Here is a 23849-nt window from a genome sequence, read left to right on the forward strand (position 1 = left end):
AAAAAAAAAAAAAAAAAAAAAAAAAACCAAAAAAAAAAAAAAAAAGGTATGAGAATGTAGTCTTTTTGGTACAGTGCTCATTTAGTGTATGTAAGACTCTTCTGGGTTCAATCCCCAGGATGATCTCAGGAAAACCAGAGAACCAGTGTTATGCTCGGAACCAAAGAAGATACAGTTATATTTGTGTTGGAAATAGAGTTCAAGGGATATTTAGTTTGAAAGTGATTATCTAGGATGTGAAACTAAACTGACTTCTTTTTGCCTTACTGTATTTTCTGTAGTGGATGGAATGCAGCCATTTTTATTCCCCATATGGCATCTTTTTTTTTAAGATTTATTGTTTTGTGTTTTACCTACGCCTTTGTAAGGGTAGCACACGTGTGCAAGGCCAGACTGTCCAGACTGTGTGCTGAGAACTGACCTTGTAACGTTCGTTGTAATCAGCCCTGTCTCAAGTAGCCCAGGCCAGCTCAAATTGGCGTTGTTGTTGGGGGTGGGGGGAATGGGAGGTTGAGACAGGGTCCCCCCCCCCATAACAGCCCTGGCCTTCCTTGAACTAACTTGTTCCATAAACTAGGCTGGCCTTGAACTCAGAGACCCACCTCCCTCTGCCTCTGAGTGCTGGGATTGGGGTGTCTGTGTTTTTAGATAGTGTCTGACTCTGTCCAAGGACTGGGGCTTGTTGCAGTTAGTTAGGGCCTAGATTCCTGTGCAGTTGTGAGCCTGCTTGAGCTCTTCATAAGACTATCTGCGAAGCCTTTGTTGCTTTTTAGGTGGTAGTATTTATAACCTGTTTTCTCCGGTTGTCTTGGGAGCTTTCCTCCACATTTCAGTTTCTTTTCAACATTTTCTGTCCTTTAGCTATGTGTCTGTGTGTGTCTTGTGTTGGTTTGTTAGCTGTGTTGTGGGTGCTGGAAATCAAATCCAGGTCTTCTGGGAGAACAGTCAGCACTACTAACCTCTGAGGCTTCTCTCCAGCCTGTCTTGTGTTGGTTTATCTGTGATTAGGTTTGGTTCATTCACAGGGTAAAAGAAACATTTATATTAGATTAGTGTATCTGAGCTACCAAGTTCCACAGCATTGCTGTCTAGGTGAAATTGTATTTTTAACTTTAAATTATTTAAATATGAATTTTATTTTAAATTATTTGAATATGAATTGTAAAACCCATATTGGTGGTTTGAAAAAACGTCAAGAAGGTGGCCTTCACAGTCATCACTGCCCCTCCTCAAAAGGTTTCTATTCCTGGTAACAGTCAGATTTGACTAGATTAACCAAGTAAATAGGCTGGTTTCAGTATTTACTGTAATGGAAAAATTAAAAATGCTGCAGGATCCCCGGCAGCAGTAGGCAGCAGAAGGCAGCAGAAATGCTGTAGGTCCCCAAGCGGAACTTCTGAGACTTTCCACTGATAAGTTGGAAGTAACAGCTGTGCATTTTCAAGGTGGATTTGTGAAGATGGAATTGGATATGCAAATGAAATTGCGATGACGCCAGATTTATCTCCTTATAACATTATTGACCTTAGTAGGTGACGTGTGAAACTTGACATTGGTAGTGTGAAGACAATGCCATGCATGTTTTTTGGTGCATAATTTTGGAGAAGAAATACCATGGCTTCATTTGTCTTCTTGTCGGAGCTGGGTAGCATGCTCTAGTTGGATGGCCAATTGGTTTCCTTCCTCACTGTGACTTTGTTCTTCTGAAGACCTGGGATTGTAAAACATTGCCTCTGCGGTTGGGCCCTTCATGCTTGTCTCGGTCTCACATTTAGAAGTTCGATTTCATAGGAAGTGGCTTTTCTTTTTAATGTTGTCTTCCTGAGCAGCAAGACTACATTGAGTCTGAAATCCTCGGGCAGATCCCTCCTGGGTGAGGTGGAGATGCCTCCTCCTGGGAAAGTCAGCTGTTGCTATTGGCGTCTGATTCCGGGGTGGACCTCCTTAGGTTGACATAAAGCATTAATGTAAAGCAGTGTTTAGAAATTTCTAGGTTCATTTGAAAGGCTGTGTCAAAGTAACATAGGTGTGTCGAGGTAAATACTTGGGAAATGTAGTGTGGAGGGTCAGGACAGCTCAGATGCATCCTCGTTGGGCCCTGGTGCTGCCAGATGACAGTGGATGCTTTTCTCCCTGTGATCAGATGTGAACGGCAACAGGAACGGATGCTTAAAATCCTTGGTCTTTCTGAATACAGAGACAATAACTAGGGAAAGTAGAGTAAATTATATTTTTGTGAAAATGTTTAGAACTAAAACTGTGTGTGTGTGTGTGTGGGAGAGAGAGAGAGAGAGAGAGAGAGAGAGAGAGAGAGAGAGAGAGAAACCAGATTTGTGAGATGCTGAAGCCACCCCTGGACTCAGTGCTGCAGTGTGGACCCTGCCCATCTTAGATATTTGTTTAAAAAGGGTGATTTATTTTTTACTGTGTGTTCCTGTGTCTGGGCATGTGCAGGTGAGTTCGGGTAACGATGGACACAAGGTGTTGGATCCCCCAGAAACAGCACAGTTTTTGTGAGCCACCCATTGTGGGTGCTGGGCACTGAGTTTGGGTCCTCTGACAGAACAGTGCCCAGCTAGCTCTCCAGCCTCATTGTTGGCTCTCTTTAGTTTTTTCAAAGCCGGGCTTTAACTACCCTGGAGAATCAGGGTTTCTAACAGTGCAAATAGCTAACGGGAGGAGGACTTCTCTCCTTTGGGTATCTTAATTTTCTCTCAGGGTTTGAATCGTTGCTGTCAACTTTAAGAAGTTGTGGCTTTAGATTGAGGCAAAAGAAAGGACTGTTTACTTCAGATATCTGCGAGTGGTTTTGGCTTCCTGGTTTGCAGAGTGTTACATCACAGAAGGAAACTTGCAAAGCAGTGGTGTGTTGCCTCACTTCTCTTGCAGAATTGATGTTCTGGATGAAAAGGTGCATTTAGTGTTTGCAGCAGTAGTACATGAATGGAGGGAATTTATTCCTCTGCCTTTATTTTTTTTTAAATATTTATTTATTTATTTATTATGTATACAATATTCTGTCTGTATGCCTGAAGGCCAGAAGAGGGCACCAGACCTCTTTACAGATGGTTGTGAGCCACCATGTGGTTGCTGGGAATTGAACTCAAGACCTTTGGAAGAGCATCTGCCTTTATATTTTAAAAATATTTTAATAGATTTTGTTTTTAGAGGTAGAGTTTCATATAGCTCAGGTTAGTCCAGCCTCACTATATGGACTAGGCTGGCCTTGAACTTCTGTCCTTGCCTTTCCAGTGCTGGGAATTGTGTGCTACCACACGCAGATATTTTGAAGACAGGGTTTTACTCTGTGGCCACGCTGTCCTATAGCTCGTGGGTAATTTTACTGCCTCTGCTTGCCTGAGTGTTGGGTTTATGGTGTGCCTCCTTGCCTGGTTACATTATTTTTTTTTACATTATTTTTTTAAATGTTTTTTATTTTATCTGCATTGAAACTAAGGTTACAGACAGTTGTGAGTTGCCATGTGGGTGCTGGGAATTGAACCCGGGCCCTCTGGAATTGCTCTTAATTGCTGGGCCATCGCTCTAGTCTCTGGCTTACATTATTTTTAGTGACAATGTTTTCTTACCTCATTTCCTACTAGAAGAGAGCCTGCTTATTGCAGGGAGATGTCTTTGTATTCACTGACAGGAGTAATTAACCAAAGACTACAGAGAACCTTATCTCCTGGACTGTGTGGGCTTAATGCACTGGAAATCTAATAGCTAACACTTTAAGGTAGCATTAACTTCATTGACACGTTATTTAATTTCTTTAACTTTTCAAGGAGAAACTGCTCTTCTCAGAGATGATGGATGTGTCTTTCATTGTGCTTAAAACTGGATTTCTTGTTTTGAGACAGGTTATTATCATATAACTCCTGCCTAGAACTTGCCACATAAACTGGCTGGCCTCAAAAATTCAGAGGTCTACCTGCCTGCTGGGATTAAAGGCATGCACCGCGACACACTTTTAATTGTGTTGTATATGTATCCTAATTTGCTTGCTGTGAAGAGACACCATTACCAATGCAACTTAAAAACAAAAGAAATTATTGGGTCTCATAATTCTAGGGGGTTAGAATCCATGAGTGTCATGGAGAGCAGGGCCTCAAGCAAGCAGACACAGTGCTGGAGAAGTAGCTGGGTTTACATCTAGGCAGAGAGAAAGAGTGAATGCTAACTGGGAATGGTTCTACCAACTGGAGACCAAGTATTCAGACACAGCATATGGGGCCTAGTCTCTTTCAGACCACCGCAGTGTGTAGGTTTGTGTGGCTCTGTGCTTGGAAGTGCAGGCATCCCTGGAGACTAGAGGTGTTGAATTTCTGTGGAACTGAAGTTACAGTATGCACTCTTAACCAATGAGCCATCTTTCCAGCCCCTTTTCTTTTTGTAACAGCCTAGGCTAGCCTCAGCCAATATGTAACCTTAATTGTCTTGGAACTCATGATCTGATCTCCTGTCTCAGACTTCAAGTAATTGGGATTATAGGCTTAGGCCACTGGGCCTGAAGGTTTGAGGTTTTCTATAGAATAGTCTTTAAGGCCAAGCATGGTGGCTCAAGTCTGTAGTTCCTGAATGGGAAAGTCTGAGTCGAGAAGACAAAAAGTTCAAGGCCAGCCTGGTTAAGTTAGTGGGACCCTGAAACACTGAGCTGTACCTCAGTGGTAAAGTGCTTGCCTAGCATGTATAAGGAAGGCCTTGGTTAACTCCCAGGACTGAAAACAGGCCCATTGAGTGTGATGATGAAAACATGCTCCATTTTCTTTATTGTCGCTTCTTTCTTGTTTTTGGGTCTTTGTGTTAGAGTCTCAGGCCACCATTCAGGCTTGTCTCTTCTCACTTGTGGCTGGGGAGCACAACTGGGTAACAGGCCCAGCCACCACCAAGCTTAGCTGTTTGTTTTGTTTTGGTTTGGTTTTTCAAGACGGGGTTTGCCTCTGTAGCCCTGGCTGTCCTTGAACTTGCAGGTTGACCAGGCTGGCTTTGGATTCACTGGCTAGGGTTAAAGGCACACCAGCATTGAGCATTTTTAGAATAAGGAAGACTAGGTTCCGCTGTGCTGTTAGTCTGGCCTTGGCTCAGACACTTGACAGGAATACAATGTACAGGCCATCATATTAGCTTCCAGAGCATTCATTTTTTTTCCTCAGTAAAGTAACTAAGCCGGTTTCATTTTACATAATATGTTCTTCAAACCCATGCAGTAATTTTAATCTAATAAAATGAGAGAGTGGAATGCCCAGCTGGGACTGGTGACATGTCTAAGCCATCCCAGTACTTGGGAGTGAAGAAAGGAGGGCTTTGAGTTGGAGGCCAGCTTGGCCAATGTAGCAAAGCTCTGTCTCCAAGATAAACAGGCGCAAAGTTGGAGAGAACTCAGTAAAGTACTTGTCAGGCGGGCATGAGGGCTTAAGTTCAGTACCCAGAATCCACATAAGCGGGGTGGTGGTGGCACACACCTTTAATCCCAGCACTGGTACACCTTTAATCCCAGCAGAGGCAGGCAGATTTCTGAGTTCGAGATCAGCCTGGACTACAGAGCAAGTTCCAGGACAGGCTCCAAAGAGAAACCCTGTCGCGAAAAACCAGAAAAAGTGTCACGGTAGCGCAGGTTTATGAGTGAGGCAGGTCTCTGAAGTTTGCTGGTCAGTGCCAGGCCAGTCTTCAAAGCTACAGAGAAACCCTGTCTCGAAAAACCAAATAAATAAATCTATATATTTTAATTAAAAAGAGGCACTACAGTGATTGCTCAGTGAGAGGACCCAGGTCCTATTCCCAGTACCCACATGGTGGCTTATAGGCATCTGTAACTCAGTTCTAGGACATCTGACATCTTTTGACCTCCATGGACACCAACCCTGCATGTGAGACACAGACATGTGCAGGCAAGACACACATACACATACCAGAATATTTAAGGAGAATTTCAGGAGGAAAAAAGACCTCAATGAATCTACTCAGGCTGATCTTGAAGTTAGCCCAGACTGGCCTTAAACTCCCTGTTGTCCCTCAGCCTCCTGCATAGCTGTAATTACAGGCCTGTGTTTAGAGTCAGAGTCTGGACAGTGACCAAGGTGGAGTCTTCATGGAGAGCCCAGCAGCTCGTGACTTTTACCTACCTCAGTCTGGGGTCTGGTGGAATCACAGAACTGTGAGATAACAGTGCCCCCATTCTTCTCCCTCAGGCATGTCTAATTCTAGAAGATTCGGAAATGGAAACCCTGCCTTCATAGTAAAATGTAGCTTCTTAGGAACAATGTGGCGGGTGTCATCATGCCAGGTAATGTAGTTAGTGGGGAAAGTTAGTAGTGTTGTGTTGCTCTCAGTGTGTAGCCCTGGCTGTCCAGTGTGGACCAGGTTGGCCTCAAAGTCACTGAGATCTGCCTGCCTCTATCTCCAAAAGGCATGGTCCACACCCCTTGGCTAGCACGTGACAGTTTTAATGAAGGGTAATGCATAAGAATGAGTCTCCTACCCTTGAATCTCTTAGAAAGCCCTTGGAATTTATGGAGGCTGGTGGTTAAGGGAGCCTGCCTGCCTCCCTCCCTTCCCCTTTGGAGTGTCTTGCTGTCTATTCTGGGCTGGCTTACAGTTGGCAGCCCTCTCACCTCAGCTTTCCTAGTGCTGCTTCCTGGGATTGAGGAGCCTTACTGCTGTCCAGGAGTCTGGGGAAGGTCATTGCAAACTAGCTATTCTTAGTGCAGAACAGAGGGTGGGGCAACTTCTCACTTATAAAGTGTAAAGGAGTGTCTGGCACACCAGCTTGGTCTGGAGCTTCCTGTGTTGTCAAGAGTGACCTTGAACTTCTGATCCTGTCTGCTAGGATTCTGGGTGGTGGCCAGCTGCTTAGTTCACAGGTGCTGGAAATCAGCTCTAGCTAGGCATGCTCAGATGGAAATCCGAGCTATGTCCTCACCCATGGATGCAGTTTTGTTGGAAGCATAGCCTTCAGGTTGGATCTGACACTTCCATAGTGTCTGCAGAGCCAGTTTAAGCTAGTTTATGAGGTGAATTCTCAAAGCATGGCATGGTGTTGCAAACCAGTAATTCTAGAATTCTGGAGACAGGTAAGGAAATCGAAAGTTAAAGACTAATCTATGCTAGCTAGTATAAGGTATGAAAGCTTGGCCTTAGCTTAGACGAGTTCCCGAATAGCTCTTAAAACTTAAATTAACCCGTTTATATTAATCTACATTCTGCCATGTGGCTTGTCATCTCTCTCTACTGTACATCTGATCCCTCCTCGTCTTGCTGGCAAATTCCTCCCATTTCTTTCTGGAAGTTCTGCCTGTCTTTTTATAGTTAGCTGTTGGCCATTCGGCTCTTTATTAAACCAGTTAGAAGGCGCCTTGGCAGAGACACATCTTCACAGTGTACAAAAAGATTATCTCGTTAAAAAAATCCAGGCATCCTTTGTCTTTCAGATCTAATTTCTGTTGGTTGTAGCAGCACAGCTGTGCAGGTTGCCTTGGCTCCGGAGAGTTCCCAGGTCTTTACAGTTTGGTTTCTTCTTACAGGTGTGCAGAGTCATATGCCCAGTGTGAAAACCCAAGGGGGCTGTCACAGGCCTGTCTCAGTCTCACCTGGGGGTTTTACAGACATTTAAAAAAGGTGTCCCAAGCTGGAGGATGGCTCAGCAGAGCACTGGCTGCTTTTCCAGAGGTCCTGAGTTCAATTCCCAGCAACTGTGTGGTGGCTCAAAACCATCCAAAATGAGATCTGGTGCCCTCTTCTGGTGTGAGGCTTACACAAACACAAACTATGTACATAATAAGTAAATAACATCTATAAATAAATAATGTCCCATGTTTTGCTATATGTTCTTGTATTTATAGACTTGAAAAATGTCTGAAAATTCCAGCGACAGTGACTCATCTTGTGGTTGGACAGTCATCAATCATGAGGTATGTTCTCTGGTACGTTGTTAGTAGTGAAGAATCTACTTTATGGAGGTCAGTGTTTTCTACATGTAAGCCATGGGTTCTTTTGTGTATAGTTTGGGCATTTTCCCAACTAAACTTGGCTGCTAAAATACTGTTGAATTACATAAAATCCTAGTTCATTCTCTCTCTCTCTCTCTCTCTCTCTCTCTCTCTCTCTCTCTCTCTCTCTCTCTCTGTGTCTCTTTCTCACAACTTTGAGACAGGGTCAAAACTTTGAGATGCACTAGGTAGCTCTGGAATCTTTATGTGGCTCAGGCTGATTCTCTTGAACTTGGGACCCTTCTTTCTCAGCCCCAGGAGCTGAGATGACAGGCCTGTGCCAGCACACTTAGGGTTTTTGGTTGTTTTGAGACCTAATGTCTCAGTTTGTAGCTCTGGCTGGTCAGAATTGGCCTTGAATTCACAGTAGCCCTTCCAAGTGCAGGGGTTCTAAATGAGTGCAAGTAGGGCTAGTATGGTTTGGCTTTTGAGAAAGTCTCATTCTGTCACAGACTGAATTGAAACTCAAGGCAGCCTTCCTGCCTCAGCCTCCCAGGTGGATTAGCGGCATGGACCATATCCAATCTCTCTTTTCCTTAAATGAATGGCAGGATTTAAGGAAAAGTATATGTTTAGATTTACAGGTGTGGAAGATGACAGTTGTTTATACTCAAGTGGGAGAACTAGAGAATAGCATTCAGGATTTTGGATACCCTGCTGAACATAGCATCTTCTTTCTGTATTATTACTCTACCTGACATTCCTTAACTTTTTGTTTTTGTTGTTGTTTGTTTTTCAAGGGTTTCTCTGAATAGCCTGGCTGTTCTGAAACTCACTTTGTAGACCAGGATGTCCTCAAATCCCACTCTTGGTACCACCCCTTCTGTCTTAGGGTTTCTTTTGCTGTGAAGAGACACCATGACTACAGCAATTCCTTTTTTCCTCCCCTTCCTTCCTCCCCCTGATCACAGCAACACTTAGAAAGGGAAATATTTAATTGGGCTGGCTTACAGTTTCAAAGGCTTAGTCTGTCGTCATGTGCTGGCAGTCATTGTGCTGGAGAAGGAGCGAAGAGTTCTACATCTCGAACCACTAGCAGCAGGAGTCTGTGCTGGGCAGAGCTTGAGCCTGTGAGTCCTCAAAGCCTACCCCCACAGTGACACACTTCCTCCAACAAGGTCATACCTCCTGAGAGTGCTATTCCCTATTTCTAAGCGTTCAAACACACGAGTCTAGGGACTATAACCTATTCAAACCACCACATTCTACTCCCTGGCCTCCATAGGCTTGTAGCCATAATATAATGCAAAATGTATTCAGTTAAACTTCATTAGTCCCCATAGTCTATCACAGTTCAACAATGTTTAAAAGTCCAAAGGAATCCCCCTGCCTCTGCCTCCCATGTCTGAGATTAAAGGTAAGCGCCGCCACTGGTGACTTCCTTAACATTGAGGTGCTGAGTTTATTGTTTGTTAGACTCTGCTCTGTATAGCTACATTCTTTTTTTTTTTTTTAATATTTATTATGTATACAATGTTCTATCTGTGTGTATGCCTGCTGGCCAGAAGAGGGCACCAGACCTCATTACAGATGGTTGTGAGCCACCATGTGGTTGCTGGGAATTGAACTCAGGACCTTTGGAAGAGCAGGCAATGCTCTTAACCTCTGAGCCATCTCTCCAGCCCCCAATATAGCTACATTCTTGTGTAATTTTTTTTTAAGACTTTTGTGGTACATTGTTTTCATTCTCTTTTTTGGAGGGGGGATGTGAGTTGGAAGGAAGATCAGGGTCTCACTGTGTAACTTAGAATGGCTTCTAAATTACCACACAGCCTAAGCTTGACCTTCAACTTCTGATTCTCCTGCTTTGATTTCTGAGCACTGGAATTGGAGTACTTGGTTGTTGGTGTCCTCCTCCTCCTCTTCTTCTTCTTTTTAAAAGGATATATGATGTTTTGCCTGCCTTACATGTATGTACTGTGTATACAGTGCCCTTGGAGGCCAGAGGATGGTGTCAGATTCTCTGTGACTGGAGAAACAGATAGTTGGGAGCTACCATGTGGATGCTGGGAACTGAACTTGGTCTCTGGGAAAGTAGCCAATGTTCTAAACTGCTGAGCTATCATCTCTCAGCCTTCGTTTTTGTTACTGTTTTTGGAGAGAGGGTGTAGTTGTGGCTTTATGGAGCTTACAACTTAGTCAAGGCTGCATTGAAATGAACATAGTCGCAAAGGCAGTTTTCTAATGAGGAATGGTGTAACTAGAACATTGTAGACACTAGCTTATTTCTCACCTGGTGATTGTTTTCAGTGTAGAAGTCAGAATAGAAATCACCATCAGGCCAGTCTGATTTGTTCAGATTTGAGTAGTCTCATCCATCAAGTTTCCCATTTGTTTTTAGGATTTGGTAATAAATTTTGCTTACTTCGTCAGTGAATTAATTAATTAGTTAATTAATTTTTGAGACTGGGCCCCACTGTAGTCCAGTGCGGCCTACAACACTATGTAGCACACACGCTGCCCTCCAACTGGAAATCTTCTGCCTTGCCTCCCAAGTACTTGAGTTATGGGTAGTCACCATCAGGCCTAACTGATGCTGGTACTTGATAGTATATATATGGTACATAGAAATAATTATTTTGGCCAGGTGGTGGTGGCACATGCCTTTAATCCTAGCACTTGGGAGGCAGAGGCAGACAGATCCTCTGAGTTACAGTTGTGAGCTACCATGTGGGTACTGGGAATCAAACTGGGGTCCTCTGGAAGAACAACGGGTACTCCTGAGATCTCCCCAAACCCATAGTATAGATAATTAGCACTCAGAGTTTGGCTTTTAGCCTCTGAGCCATCTCTCTAGGACCATGGGAAGATTATCTAGCCAAGCTTTATTCAGAAGATAACTCCAATAGGCAATATTTAATTTCTTACTAAATGTAAAAGTTAACCTTTATGCTCATTCTATTTGTGTTCACCTGTAATGGGCTTGAAGCATGAACCCATTCTGCAGTTGCCCTCCTGCAGGCCTGTATGGGCTGAGTGGAACAAATCCGATCAGGATAGATGATGTTTAGAGTGTGGTAGCCAGCCTCAGGAACTTTCTACATATCACATATCAAATCCAATTCCTTCATTAATAGTTACCACTTTCCCCCAGGGTTCTGATGTGGAGATCGTGAATTCTGCCAGTGACAGCTGTGAACTGAGTCTTGGCAGTTCCTCATTAGAGCAAGAGGAACTGCAAGTTCTTGATGTGGGGCCTGGAGGTGAAGGTAAGTTTCTGGTTCTTTTGCTGGGGCTGGGAGTATCTATCTTCCTTGATTGCCATTGGAATGGTCTTATCCTGTACGTTCCCTGGAATTGTGGGAAGCCGGAGACCTGCCAGCAAGTGTCCCAGAGTAGAGGAGTTAGAAGGCTGCTGATACCTGAGAGCCATTAATGCATTGCATTCCTTGTGTGAAATTGTCCCCTCACGCTTTCGAGTAATTAAAATTTCTTAGCAAGAACACAGTGATCATTCTTGGAAATTGATTTTGTTCTTGAATTCTATTCAGTTTACTGAGTGTCTAAAATGAAGGTTAACTTTAATATCACCTGTTGAAGTTATCCTTTGAGTAAAGCAGCTTAGCTAGATAATCTTTCTATGGTATTCTAGTCTCCTGGTGCTGAGATTGGGTGACATCACATAAGTGACAAGTTTTCAAAGAAATAATGCTATTGATCTTGGTTCTATAGTGAACAGCATGTCATCCATGGGAGATAGCATGTTGTCATCAGTGGAAGAAACCAAGTCAACAATTGAGGTAAACACTTTGTTCTGTGGATGTTTGATAAAGATTGGCCTTCTGTTTGTAGATAAGCATTCTGTTACCTAGATGACAAGAAAAATAGTGGGGAAAAATATCAGTTTTAAAGTTAAATTAACTTCTGCTGGGTTTCAGAGCAGGACACCAAGCCGGTGCCTTCCCCTAGGACAGCCTCACAGCCCCGACTGTAACTAGAAGACGAGTTAGTGTTGTTGAAAGAACTGTTCCCTTACCCCATATTGTGATCATCCTTGGAAAGTGATTTCATTCTTGAATTCTATTCAGAGTTGACTGAGTGAATGTCTAAAATGAAGGTTAACTTTTACATTTGACAGCAAATTACATATCACCTGTTGAAGTTATCCTTTGAATAAAGCAGCTTGACTAGATTATCTTTCCATGGTATTAGTCTCTTGGTGCTGAGATTGGGTGACATAAAGAAAAATAATTCATTTCTGATAGGGTCTGGAGAGATAGCTCAGTGATTAAGAGTGCCTGCTACTCATAAGGACCTGGGTTCAGATTTCACCACACATGGAATAAGCTGGGTGTCCCACAAACAGCTGTAACTACAGCTCCAAGGGAGCTGATGACCTCTTCTAACCTGTGTGCACACATAGGCATGTGCATACACTTACGCAGATACAATGTCTTGAATTCAGTCCCCAGGAACTCACATGGTAGGAGAGAACTGGCTCTGGCAAGGTGACCTCTGCCACATGCACCCCACCAAAAAAGTTATTGAAATAATTTATTTTTGGAGATGGGAGGTCCAAGATGAAGGTCCTGATAACTGGTTTGGTGTGTGGTAATTGCTCCTTGCTTTAGGATGGTGCCTTTTACCATGTTCTCTATATGGAACAAATGCCACATCCTTGGGTGACAGGAAGGGAATGGCCAAATGGCATCCTGCTGTGTGCTCTTCCAACAGCATTCTCCCCATCTCCTCAGCTTTAATGTTTTGTTTCTTTGGGGGATTTTTGGAGGCAGTGTCTTTTTACACAGCCCTGGCTGACTTAGAACTCAATACGTGGAGCAGGCATCCTCTAACATGCACATAGCTCCACCTGCCTTTGTCTTCTGCGTGCTGAGATTAGTCATATACCAGCCCAAGTTGTAATGAATTTGGGGACATACTCAAGTTTAATCAGCCTGTCTCGTATTACCTGGGTGTATTTTGTGCCAGTAAACTGAAAGGACTGGTGAATAAGAGAGTTCTTGGGGTCCTGTGATCATGGAGGGAGCTGAGTAGTCTCTTCAACTTTTGAAGCACAGTGGGAGGAGACGAGTTTCATCTAATTCTTAGCATTAAGAAGGGCTTTGAGGGGCTGGAGAGATAGTCCAGTGGTTAAGAGCATTGACTGCTCTTCCAGAGGACCTAGGTTCAATTCCCAGCACCCACATGGCAGCTCACAACTGTCTAAAGATCCAGTTGCAGGGGATCTGACACCTTCACACCAATGCACATAAAATAAAAAGTGAACTAAACCATAAAAAAAACCCATGTGCCACATTTGAAAAAAAAAAAAGAATGGCTTTGAGGTCTCCAAACTAAAGAAAGCAGGCCTGTGACTGCATGATTCTTTACTGTTGGTTAGGGCTAGGGGAGGTGTTGAGGGTGGACTTGAAGCATAGCATGCACAAGGCCCTGGGCTCCAGCCCCAGCTTAGAAAAGCAAAGGGAAGGGGAGAGAGTGGATAAGGAATGAAACTGGGTGTCATGTATTTTGAACTGCAAAGCAAATTTAAGACTCAAAATTAATGGATTTACTGCCTATAAAATTTGGTTCCTAGGTGGAGGAAGCAGCTTCCCCTGAAGACAATGTGTATTTCGCAACTACCAGTGATGAATCTGATATTGTTACACTTGAACCACCTAAACTGGAAGAAATGGGGAACCAGGAAGATATCATTCTAAAAGAAGCACCCACCTCAGAAGACTTTAACATGGGTTCTTCCTCCAGTAGCCAGTACGCCTTCTGCCAGCCAGAACCCGGTAGGAGCTGTTGCTGCAGCAAACCTCTGACATCTGAATTAATGGCCTCTTTCCTAGCTCCAACTCTCAACTTCTTAAGTGATTTCTCTGAAACACAAGAAAATCTTGGTAAAACTTGCTACCATGTCTCCCTGGCCTTCATGGCTCAGATCAGGGTTCTTTCTTTGATACATTACTGTGCATATGTGGGGCGGGGTACTGGGGATTGAACCCAGATATTGCACACGCTAGCTAAACTCACTGCCACATTCTGTTTATTAAAATCTCAAGTCCTCAAAAGGTGCATTTGGTTTTTAATAATTGGTTGCAGGAATGATTGAGGTCTAGTATGGTCTAGCTCTGGGAGTCTGGCTGTTTTTAGTAGCGCAGGTTAGTCTCAGACTTGGCAGCAGTTGTTTTATAGGCATGTGCTACCATTTTCCAAGCTTCCACAATTCTTTTCTTTTTCTTTCTTTCTTTTTTTTGTTTTTGTTTTTTTGTTTGTTTGTTTTTGTTTTGGGTTTTTGTTTTTTCAAGACAAGATTTCTCTGTGTAGTCCCAACTGCCCAGGAACTCACTCTTTGGCCAGGCTGGCCTCAAACTTAGAGATCTTCCTGCCTTGAAAGGCATGTGCCACCATGACCTGACTACTTCACAATTTTTAACCTCAGTGTTCTGGATATGTAGTATCTTTCAATGTGACACAAAATACTTAGACATAAAGTTCCTGGGAAAATGTTAAAAGAGAAGCCTGTAACTAACTTATTAATTAACCCACAGTAATAATTTAGAACTTTGTTTTAAATAATTCCTAACTTGATGAAAAACCAAGAATATATAGAATCTAGTTTGGATGGATATACTCATTAGATACTATTGGTTTAAGGTAATAACGTGCCACATTGTGTTTCTTGAATTGGTTTGTTCTAGGGCAGAGTCTCACTCTGGAGCACACCCTGTCCTGTGTAGCCTTGGCTAGCCTTGAACTTGCTACAGTCTTCTGCCTCAGTTGGGACTAAACTGGGATTATGGTACTAAACACCCTACCCACTGTCTCCACTGTACAGTCTGACACTGTACTGCACACCTTTAATCCCAGTGCTTGGGGGCAGAGATAGGTGGACCTCTGAGCTCAAGGCCAACCTGGTCTGCTTGGTGAGTTCCTGGACAGGCTCCAAAGCTACAGAGAGAAACTTTGTCTTGGAAAAAAATGATAGACACACACAGAGTCTCTGTATGTGTTTAGAGCAGAGGAATCTTTTCTGAATATTCTAATCCATCCTTTGTTGAGCCTGAGATATAGATGGCTGACTACAGGTTAGTACAGCTGACCTTAGGATTCAGCAGGTACTTAGGGGTCAAGGGCTCTGAGACCCCTTCCCACCCTCAATGGCTCAGCAGGGCAGCACTTGGTATGTGTATTTTTTTTTTTTTTTTTGAATTTTAGAATCCCATCAAATTCTAAATAGTTTCCCTCCTTTTGATGTCTTTACTTAACCATTATTTTCAGTCTGGCTTAAGATGCCTGGAGTTAAGTTAGGCCAAGGGCTCGGTAGTAGAGCAGTCTACACATTCATTGTTGATGAGAACTTGCCCAGGACTCTGACTTGATTTCTTTCTTTCTTTTTTTTTTAATTTTATTTTTTTATTTAACTGACTTGATTTCTTGTTGAAAGACCTTAGATTGTTTCAGAATTGGTTAACAGAAATATTAAGGTTTTTTTGTTCTTTGAGACAGGGTCTCACAGTATATTCCTGACTGGCCTGGAATTCGCTATAGACCAGGTCAGCCTCAAACTCAGAGAATGGCTTGTTTCTGTCCCTTGAGTGCTGGGATCAAATGTGTGTGCCACCACGCCCAGTTTAAGCATTTTTCAAAAAAAAACCTGTTGGAAACTTTCCCATCAAAATTGCTTGTATAAAGAAAATGTTCAAAAATAATGATACATTTTGGGCTACACTGAAAATGCTGTTGAGCCAGGCACCGCTGGATGATTTAATTTCCTGTTACTTTGCTCTTTTCTTTTCCATTCTTTTTTCCTTACAGCTTTTCAGGTTTCTGTTTTTGTATGATTCTAATAGGTGTGCAGCTTTCGTTTAAGAAAACCATTGCCTTCCATTGACCAGCCTTTTTCCTCAGAAGGCAAAGGTGATAGCTGTAGAGAAGTTTGTGTGTGTTTCTAAAGAGACAAGTCAGATTTTAATATCACACAGATAGCAGTGTTAACTGATAAAAGCTGTATTTTCCTTATTGTTTATAATAAAACTCTATACATTTTTTCCTGTTTATTCACAAAAGAAAGGTGGTGGGAGAAGCTGTGGAAGATTCCTGAGTGCATCAGGGGATGGGATGATCAGCTGAAACTCCGAGTTCCTAGCCAGCTCGCTCTCCAAGGTGGCCTGACTGCTGGGCGGCTTCTCAGCTGGCCTAGTCACATTTCCTATTGAAGTGCTGAGTGCTTTGGAGAGTCTTGATACCGGAGATCCCATAGACAGGCTGGCTGAGCTTACTGCATGCCTCCGCATTGCTTGCTGCTTGGATTGTGGGCCAAATTATGCTGTACAGGAAGTTTAGAAATCCAGATATTTCCACTATTACATGTATGAATTAACGATGGAAATATTAGGTAGTTGATGACAATGTTTATAGGGTGGGCTGTTCATCTATATGAAGGCAATATATGTTATATATGTATTATTAATAGATGAAGGCTTGGAGATGTTTTTTAAGACCTTTGGTGAAAGGTTTGCTTTTACACTTACTTCCCGTGATTCCATCAGAAAGTAACTGCAGTACCCCAGCCCTGATCTGAATAATGCCTTTTTATTATGCAATGCTTGTTTTAAGTCTTCCTTTCTCTCTTTTTATCTAAGAAATGTACCTACCTCACAGCTAAGGCAGTGGTGATCAAGAACAACCAGACCCGTGCTGGGCATGAAGGTCACGACACTGATCCTCTCAGGCCCCCATGTCACTGATGTGTTTATTCAGGAGTGATGCTGTCTCTTAGTTGTCGAGTGAACAGGAACCGAATTCTCTACACTCGATCTTTAGAAAGCATTACCTGATACAGACCCCAGCTTTCCTGTGGCATGAATAGCCTATTTTCTGACAGACTGGCATTTTTGGTGCATGAGTGTGTGCTGTTTTGGAGCTTGGTGTTAAATTCAAGTTTGCGTTTTAGCCTTACTTCTAACTGGCATAGAGATTACTACCAATTCTATAATAATTTGCTGAAATATGGAATGGAGTTGTTAAGTGACATGCAAAAAGCTGCAAGTAATGTTTTCAGGGGAGTGTTCCTGGAGCGGAGTTTTTGTGTAGATGTTCTTTCCTCGGTTTGTTCTTAGCATCGGGGATAGCTGTTGTGTCGCTTCCTCATGCTGACGTATTTACTAGAGGGTACAACCAACAACCTTCTGGTCAGAGAGGCAGTCGAAGGGAAGGGCTTGCCTGACTTTGGGAACCTGTGTCGAATTGTGGTGCTTTGGACCTGCATGGTGGGGTGGTAGGGACCTGGAAGACCTATTGATTATACAAGACCGGGACATACTTATATACTTCCTGTCCCTTCGCGTAGCTGTGAAATGGAATGAGAAGACAGGAGTTCATCTTTAACTAAAACAGAAATTGGCTTGTGTCTGTAAGCCTGAACTAGACTACCAGAATGATTAACTGTTCCAGATCGTAAGGGGGAAAGGGCAGAGTTTTGAGAAGAGCTGGAGGGGAAGCCTGTCAGGCACAGGGTATAACAGTTGATGAACTACAGTTAATCTGTGTTTGGTTTGTTGTTGGTAAACGAACAGGGTGTTCTTGTTTGTGTTTCTATTTTTGGCTTTTTCATGTTAAAGGGCATGTAAAGCTAGCATTGATCATTAAAAAATCACAATTTACTGGGAAGCCTTTTTTGAGAATGTTTACCTAAATGTCAACATTTTTCTTTTTAAAATAGTCTTTTCATCTCAGCCTAGTGATGAGGAATCGAGTAGTGATGATACCAGTCACGAGCCCAGCCCTGCCCTGAGACGCCGCCGCAACAGGAAAAAGACCGTTTCTATCTCAGAGTCTGAAGAGCCGCCACTTGCTGAACCAGGAGATGAAGCCTCCAAGGAGCCGAATAAACGCCACTCTAGTGGTGGTCTCAACAAGTGTGTAATTCTGGCCTTGGTGATTGCCATCAGCATGGGATTTGGACATTTCTATGGTAAGTGCTTTGACACACCTTGTGCAGACGCCACCTACGTTATAACAGCAAGACAAGATGGCATACAGAAAGGTCAGTGTTGGTTATTATGGCCTATATGTAGCTACTTTACTCAGGAAGCAGAGAGAATTTGCTTAAGCAGTTTGACATTAGTCTAGGCAACATAGCCAGAGCCTGTTCCAAAATAAGACATTAACAATTTTCTTTTTTGAGACAAGATAAGGCTGGTCTTCCAGCATCAGATTCTCAGGTTTGAGAAAAGACTACTAAAATAACATATTTGTGGCTTTCTTGTTTTGTTTTTTAATAAGAAGACTGGAAGATTAAAAATCTGAAGTTGGGTAGTTGGGGCTTGAGAGATGGTTCAGTGGTTAAGAGCGTGGCTACTAAACTGTGCTTCCAGAGCACCCTAGTTCAGTCTCCCTGCCCACCAGGCCAGCCTGGTCTACAGAGCAAGTTCCAGGGTGGCTGAGAAACCCTGGAATTTCAAAATTCCAAAAATTTCAAAAAAAGAAATTTGAACTGCTTACCTTGGGGCAGATGGTTAGCATGGTATTTAAATTCCAGCAAAATAGTCAGAGCGAGGTAGATAGGGTGTGGTTCATATCTGTAGCACCAGCCCTCGAGGCGGAAAGTTCAAGGACAGCCTTGGGTAGTGGTTGTACCTCAGCAGTCATTAGTCTCACTATATCTACTTGGAGGTGGTGCCTTCTGTTAGTGTAGTTACAAATCTTCATACGGATCCCCTGCAACTGGATCTTCAGACAGTTGTGAGCTGCCATGTGGGTGCTGGGAATTGAACCTACGTCCTCTGGAAGAGCAGTCAGTGCTCTTAATCACTGAGCCATCTCTCCAGCCCCCCTGATGAATCTTTTAAGTTCTGTAATTTTGGGGGAAGTTTTAACCACTTACTACTGTGTGTGTCTGAGTGTATGTTCAGATACATGTGCTACGGCATGTCAAAAGACATCTCTTGAGTTCCTTTATGGGGGTTCAAAGACTCAAACTCAGGTCTGCAGGTTCACACTGCAACCACCTTTTCCCGACATCTTGCCAGCACAAGGCCTGTATTTGTACAGTTTGAGAACTAAAGTGTTCCCATTCTGTTCTTTTAGACTTTGCAGGCTAGTTCAGTTTATTCTCTTTATTTTCGTGGTTTTGGTGCAGGGTAACCTGGCCTGAGCTCGTGGTCTCAGCTCCGGGTGCTGGGATTACAGACCTGTGCTGCCAGATCTGCCTAGAGGAGCCCAGTGTACGTTAGAAATAAATTTCTCAGATCTTGTCAGGTTCACACCTTTTGAGCTGGTCTTAGACTCACAGAGCTCCTTTTGCCTCTACCACCTACGTGCTGGACTAAAGTTTATGCCGCCAGGCTTGGCAGCTTGACAGATCTTAGCTTGCCTGTGTAGGCTACTTTTTAGATTCACTAATTTTCCTGGTCTATATAAACTACACTGTTTCTCTGTCTTAATAGTTCTTTCCAACAATATGTTTTTTCATGATTGTGGTGAAAGTATTTGATAGAGAACGTGATATTGGAATAAAATGATGGGGCAGTCCATATTTGGTAAAGTCAGAGCCACTGAATTATGTTTTCGGTGTTCAGCTGGAAGTGGTCTTTGGGCTCGTGGGAAGGCCTGCTTGTGTGGACTCCTTAGATCCACACTAGTGAGACGTGTTCTGAAGCACGCTTGCCTGTGTTGACAGCTGAAGCAAATGTGTCAATGTTTCTATGTGTGTTTTTGCCTCCCTACAGGTAAACATGAAGGAAACAAGGGAAAAGGTCTAAAATCTTTTTCTTACTAAAAACCCAGTGTTGGATATTAACTTTAATGTTAATACAGACTGCACTATACTCACAATTTGCATGACTTTGGAATATTTTTTTAGAAAGTGCAGTTTAGAACAGTCCTTCTAAAACCAAGAAATTTTGTTTCCTTGTTTGCTAGCTTTAACAAAGTTAACACATTATCTCCCTACCTATACATTTTTATCTTAGCCTTACACAGCATGAGGAGCCTGGATGATGCAGTGTGTGGAGCGGGTGTACACAGTGCACCTTTGAACGCCCTCACTACATGACAGGACATGATCTGTGCTGGACAGTGAGCTCCACACTGAGAGCACATTCTCCAGCATCTGTGTCCATAAGCAGCCACCTGGTATAAACAGTCCACTCAGAACACAGCCAACTGTGGCTCCGTGGAAGTGTGGGGTTCCTGTCTGTACCAGAAGAGAGCAAAGGATAGTGACAACGTGCATTCTGGCTGTTTGACAAGATTCAGATTCTAAAAGTGCATCTGAATTTTTAGAAAAAGATAAAAAGTAACAAAGATAAAAATCTACATGAATGGTGACACCAAAATACATGTTTGAAGTACGTACCTGTCCCTGCTATTCTCATCTTCTACATTCAGAAGATGGAGCTGTTGACAGGTTCTCCAGCTCTGCTGAGGATGCAACTGTAACTAGATGGGAAGTTACACAGCACAAACAGTCCTAATTCCACAGCTATGTGAGCTCACTGAGTCATCCTTGAATGGGCTTTTAGTAAGCATATGACAGGCAGGAAGGAAAGTGGCCATTCTAGCAGCTGAAACTCTAATAACCCCTTTTGGAACAGTAAAGACTGCCTAGATTATAGGGGGAAAAGGTGTTTTTAAAGTGAACAATATAGGATGTTAGCTGTGTGGGAAAGTTTGGTTTATTGAGCAACTGAAAACAGCTAAAAAAAAAAATGGGCTGGAGAGATGGCTCAGAGTTAAAGAGCACTGACTGCTCTCTCAGAGGTCCTGAGTTCAATTCCCAGCAACACATGGTGGCTCAGAACCACCTATAATGAGATCTAGTGCCCCCTTCTGTACATAAACAGGCATGCATGCAGGCTGTATACATACATACTGTATACATATTAAATGAATATAAAAAAAAACAACAATAACAAAATGCAGGAAAGAAAAGTAAAGTAAAAATACAAGAAGTTGGAGGTCAGCTGGAACTGCCTAGAGTTTGGTAATCCATAAACTGGTGCTGAAGGCCTCCTTGTTAGACTGAAGGGGGCTTGAGATGGTTAGTACAGTGAGGTTTCCAACCTGGATTTATGCGTTGGTAGTCCATCAAAGTTCAGGAGGTGTGCTGGCTGCTTCCCATTGAAGTAGAGGGTTTCCAAGGGGAAAAGCCCTGCTAGATAGTGAAGTAGCTAGATGTTGTGCTAAACCCTTTACCACTGAGTTGAATCCTCACTCCTGTATTGAGTGATGTTCAGAAATGGGTTCCAAGATCTGTAGAATGAATTAAAACGGACTGTTTAAACTTCTGTATGTAGTGGCATGTTAGCTGGCAGGTGTGCCTTTTGGTTTAGTGGTATATTTTCTTGTGTGTGACACATGTAGGAAGAACTTGCAAACAGCTTGTCTTGGCAAAAAAAAAAAAAAGCCCTTTGAATTTAAGGTCAAATAAGAAGGAATTGTCCAGGGGGAGGGGGAGGGAAATGGGAGGCAGTGGCGGGGAGGAGGCAGAAATCTTTAATAAATAAATAAATAAATTTAATAAAAAATTTAAAAAAAGAAGGAATTGTCCAGGAACCAGGTGGTAAACTGAGGGCTTTACGGATGGTAGCCAGAGGCTCTTCCACCGAGTTACATACAGCCCCCGTCCTATGGCCGAGATGGCTTTGAGGGCCAGCAAGATGACTCAGTGAGTAAGGGTGCTTACTTCCAAGCCTGATACCTGAGTTTGGTCCCTGAGAGCCACATGGGGAAGGAGGGAGCCAACTCATACAGGTAGAGGGAGGAGATCAAGATCGTCTTCGACTAAATAGGGGGTTGAACTCTATTCTGGATGACTTAAGATCCTGACTCACCAGGCATTGGTGGTACACACCTTTGATCCCAGCACTTGGGAGACAGAGGCAGGCGGATCTCCGTAAATTTTAGGCTAGCCTGGTGTACAGAGCTAGTTCCAGGACAGAATCCAGAGCTACAACAAGAAACCCTGTCTTGAAAAACAAACAAAAAAGACAATTTTGAGAATGGTAGGTGTTTGTAATTAGACTTCCTGTGCTATCTTCAGTATCCTATAGGCAAATTATTAAGATACATATATTTTCATTTTTCTTTGATTCTTAATCTGTAGGAAAAGAAATCCACTGATGGCCTATTCTCTGTTTAAATAGGTTTGGAACACTTTCACAGTTCCCAATGCAAAGCTGAATGCCTTCAGTATAGCAAGATGAGAGCTTTTGTTGTCATTGTCAGAGTGCCCTGTGTTTTTCTTTGGAAGGGCGGTGAACTGCTTAAATGTTCTTGTGTGTGCTGACTGGGTTAACATACATTATTAATCTGCTTGGCCTGAGCTCTCGCACCCACTGCATGTGACAGTGACACCATGGGTTTTTAAAGAAGGCAGTGCCCTTTCACAAGTTAAGTAGCTAGTGTGGATTGAATGCTTCATGCAGTTTTGAGTGGTGGCTCTCATGCTCTCTACACCTGATGGTTTTCCATTTCAGGCACAATTCAGACTCAGAAGCTCCAGCAGTCAGTCAGGAAGACCCACACAGACGAGCTGATTAACGGGAAAGGTTACCTCTCACAATGCCAGCAAGAACCAGAGTCTTTCCTAGATTTCAAGGTGAGTATAAATTAAACATTGAGAAGTAACCAGTAGAAATAATTGTTTCAGCTAGGTGTAGGGGACACATACACAATAACCCTATCCTAGCACATGAGGACTGAGGCAGTACAAAATTAGGCCAAGTTCAAGACTCGTCTGGCCTATTTAGCAACACCTGCCTCAGAAAGCTGAAAAGGAAAAAAAAGCAGAAGCCAACAGTTAAGCGACTTAGATGAGGTTACAGTAAAGATCAATCAATCAATAATTGGGCCGAGCGAGTTGGCTCAGCAGTTATCTGCTCGTTACCAGGCCTGACCGACTGAGTTCCATCCCCGGGCCTACTGGTAGAAGGAGAGTGCAGACTCCCCACAGCCACAGGTTGATCTCTGACCTACAGACAGGCTCTAAAACACACAAATAAATGTAATAAAATTAAAAATAATGTTAAGAAGTTGTTCAGTATTTTTATACCTGTTCCGTTGGTTTATATCATGTAACTTCTTGGCGCTCTTGTGAGTGAAGCAGTGTGTTTCAGGGAGACTAAGTACTTGACAAGGCTAGCAGACCTAACTGGATTCCACTTAAGTATTTCACTTCAAAGATCTTTTAAAATGGACCTGTGTGTGTGTGTGTGTGTGTGCATGAGTGCTTGAGTGCTTTGCATGCACGGCGCAAATCAGAAAACAACTGTAGGAGTCAGTCTTGTGATTTGGGTGCTGGGCAGTCCAGTTTAGATCATCAGTCCAGCATCCAGGACCAGCTGGTGCTGGCAGCTGGACCCTCTCGCAAACTACAGTTTTAAGTCTTGCTTTTCTTTTCTGAGAGCAATGAGTTAGTGAAACAACTATTTCAATTAGTTGTTTTTCACACGTAAGATTCTATTACTCCTTTTCCCCCCAAATTCAAGTTTATTTGGATTTGGGGAAGTAGTTAACTGTGTTACCAGGATTCATAGTATCCTCTGTGTACAGAGATGTTTCCATGAGACTCTGACTTATACACCGACATACTGTAGCATCTCCAGCCACCCCAGTGCTCGATTAAAGGCACGTACCACCATAGCATGCTGCCTTCGGAATATGTTTTAATCCATGTTGGTACTGAGTCGGGATACTAATGACTGATTCATGTTTACTCACAGAAGGCAAATGCAGCTAACTTTATAAGTCTTAGTGTTTCCTGCGCCTTTAATCCCAGCACTGATCTCTGAGTTTGATGCCAGCCTGGTCTACTTAGTGCGTTCCAGGACAGCCAGGGCTATGTTGAGAGACCCTGTCTCAAAATAAATGAATAAATAAAAAAATCTTAGTTTTTTTTTCCGTAGGCATCTT

At 43.0% G+C, this 23849-nt stretch overlaps 1 protein-coding gene across 2 annotated transcripts in view; it reads left to right on the plus strand.

Moving 5' to 3' along the window:
- The window catches only part of Ccpg1 (cell cycle progression 1), a 30049-nt gene that overhangs the window by 1572 nt on the left and 4628 nt on the right, over positions 1–23849 (plus strand). For both annotated transcript variants that reach the window (XM_050125464.1, XM_050125473.1), the window contains exons 2-7: positions 7839–7907; positions 11080–11194; positions 11658–11725; positions 13522–13723; positions 17656–17907; positions 22415–22536. In XM_050125464.1, the coding sequence (XP_049981421.1) occupies positions 7848–7907; positions 11080–11194; positions 11658–11725; positions 13522–13723; positions 17656–17907; positions 22415–22536 (819 nt within the window). In that variant the 5' untranslated portion in view covers positions 7839–7847. The remainder of the gene's footprint in view (positions 1–7838; positions 7908–11079; positions 11195–11657; positions 11726–13521; positions 13724–17655; positions 17908–22414; positions 22537–23849) is intronic.

The sequence above is a fragment of the Alexandromys fortis genome, unplaced genomic scaffold (genome assembly GCF_014885135.2).
Source record: "Alexandromys fortis isolate MF-2015 unplaced genomic scaffold, M_Fortis_MF-2015_v1.1 scaffold_22, whole genome shotgun sequence".
Lineage (NCBI taxonomy): Eukaryota > Metazoa > Chordata > Mammalia > Rodentia > Cricetidae > Alexandromys > Alexandromys fortis.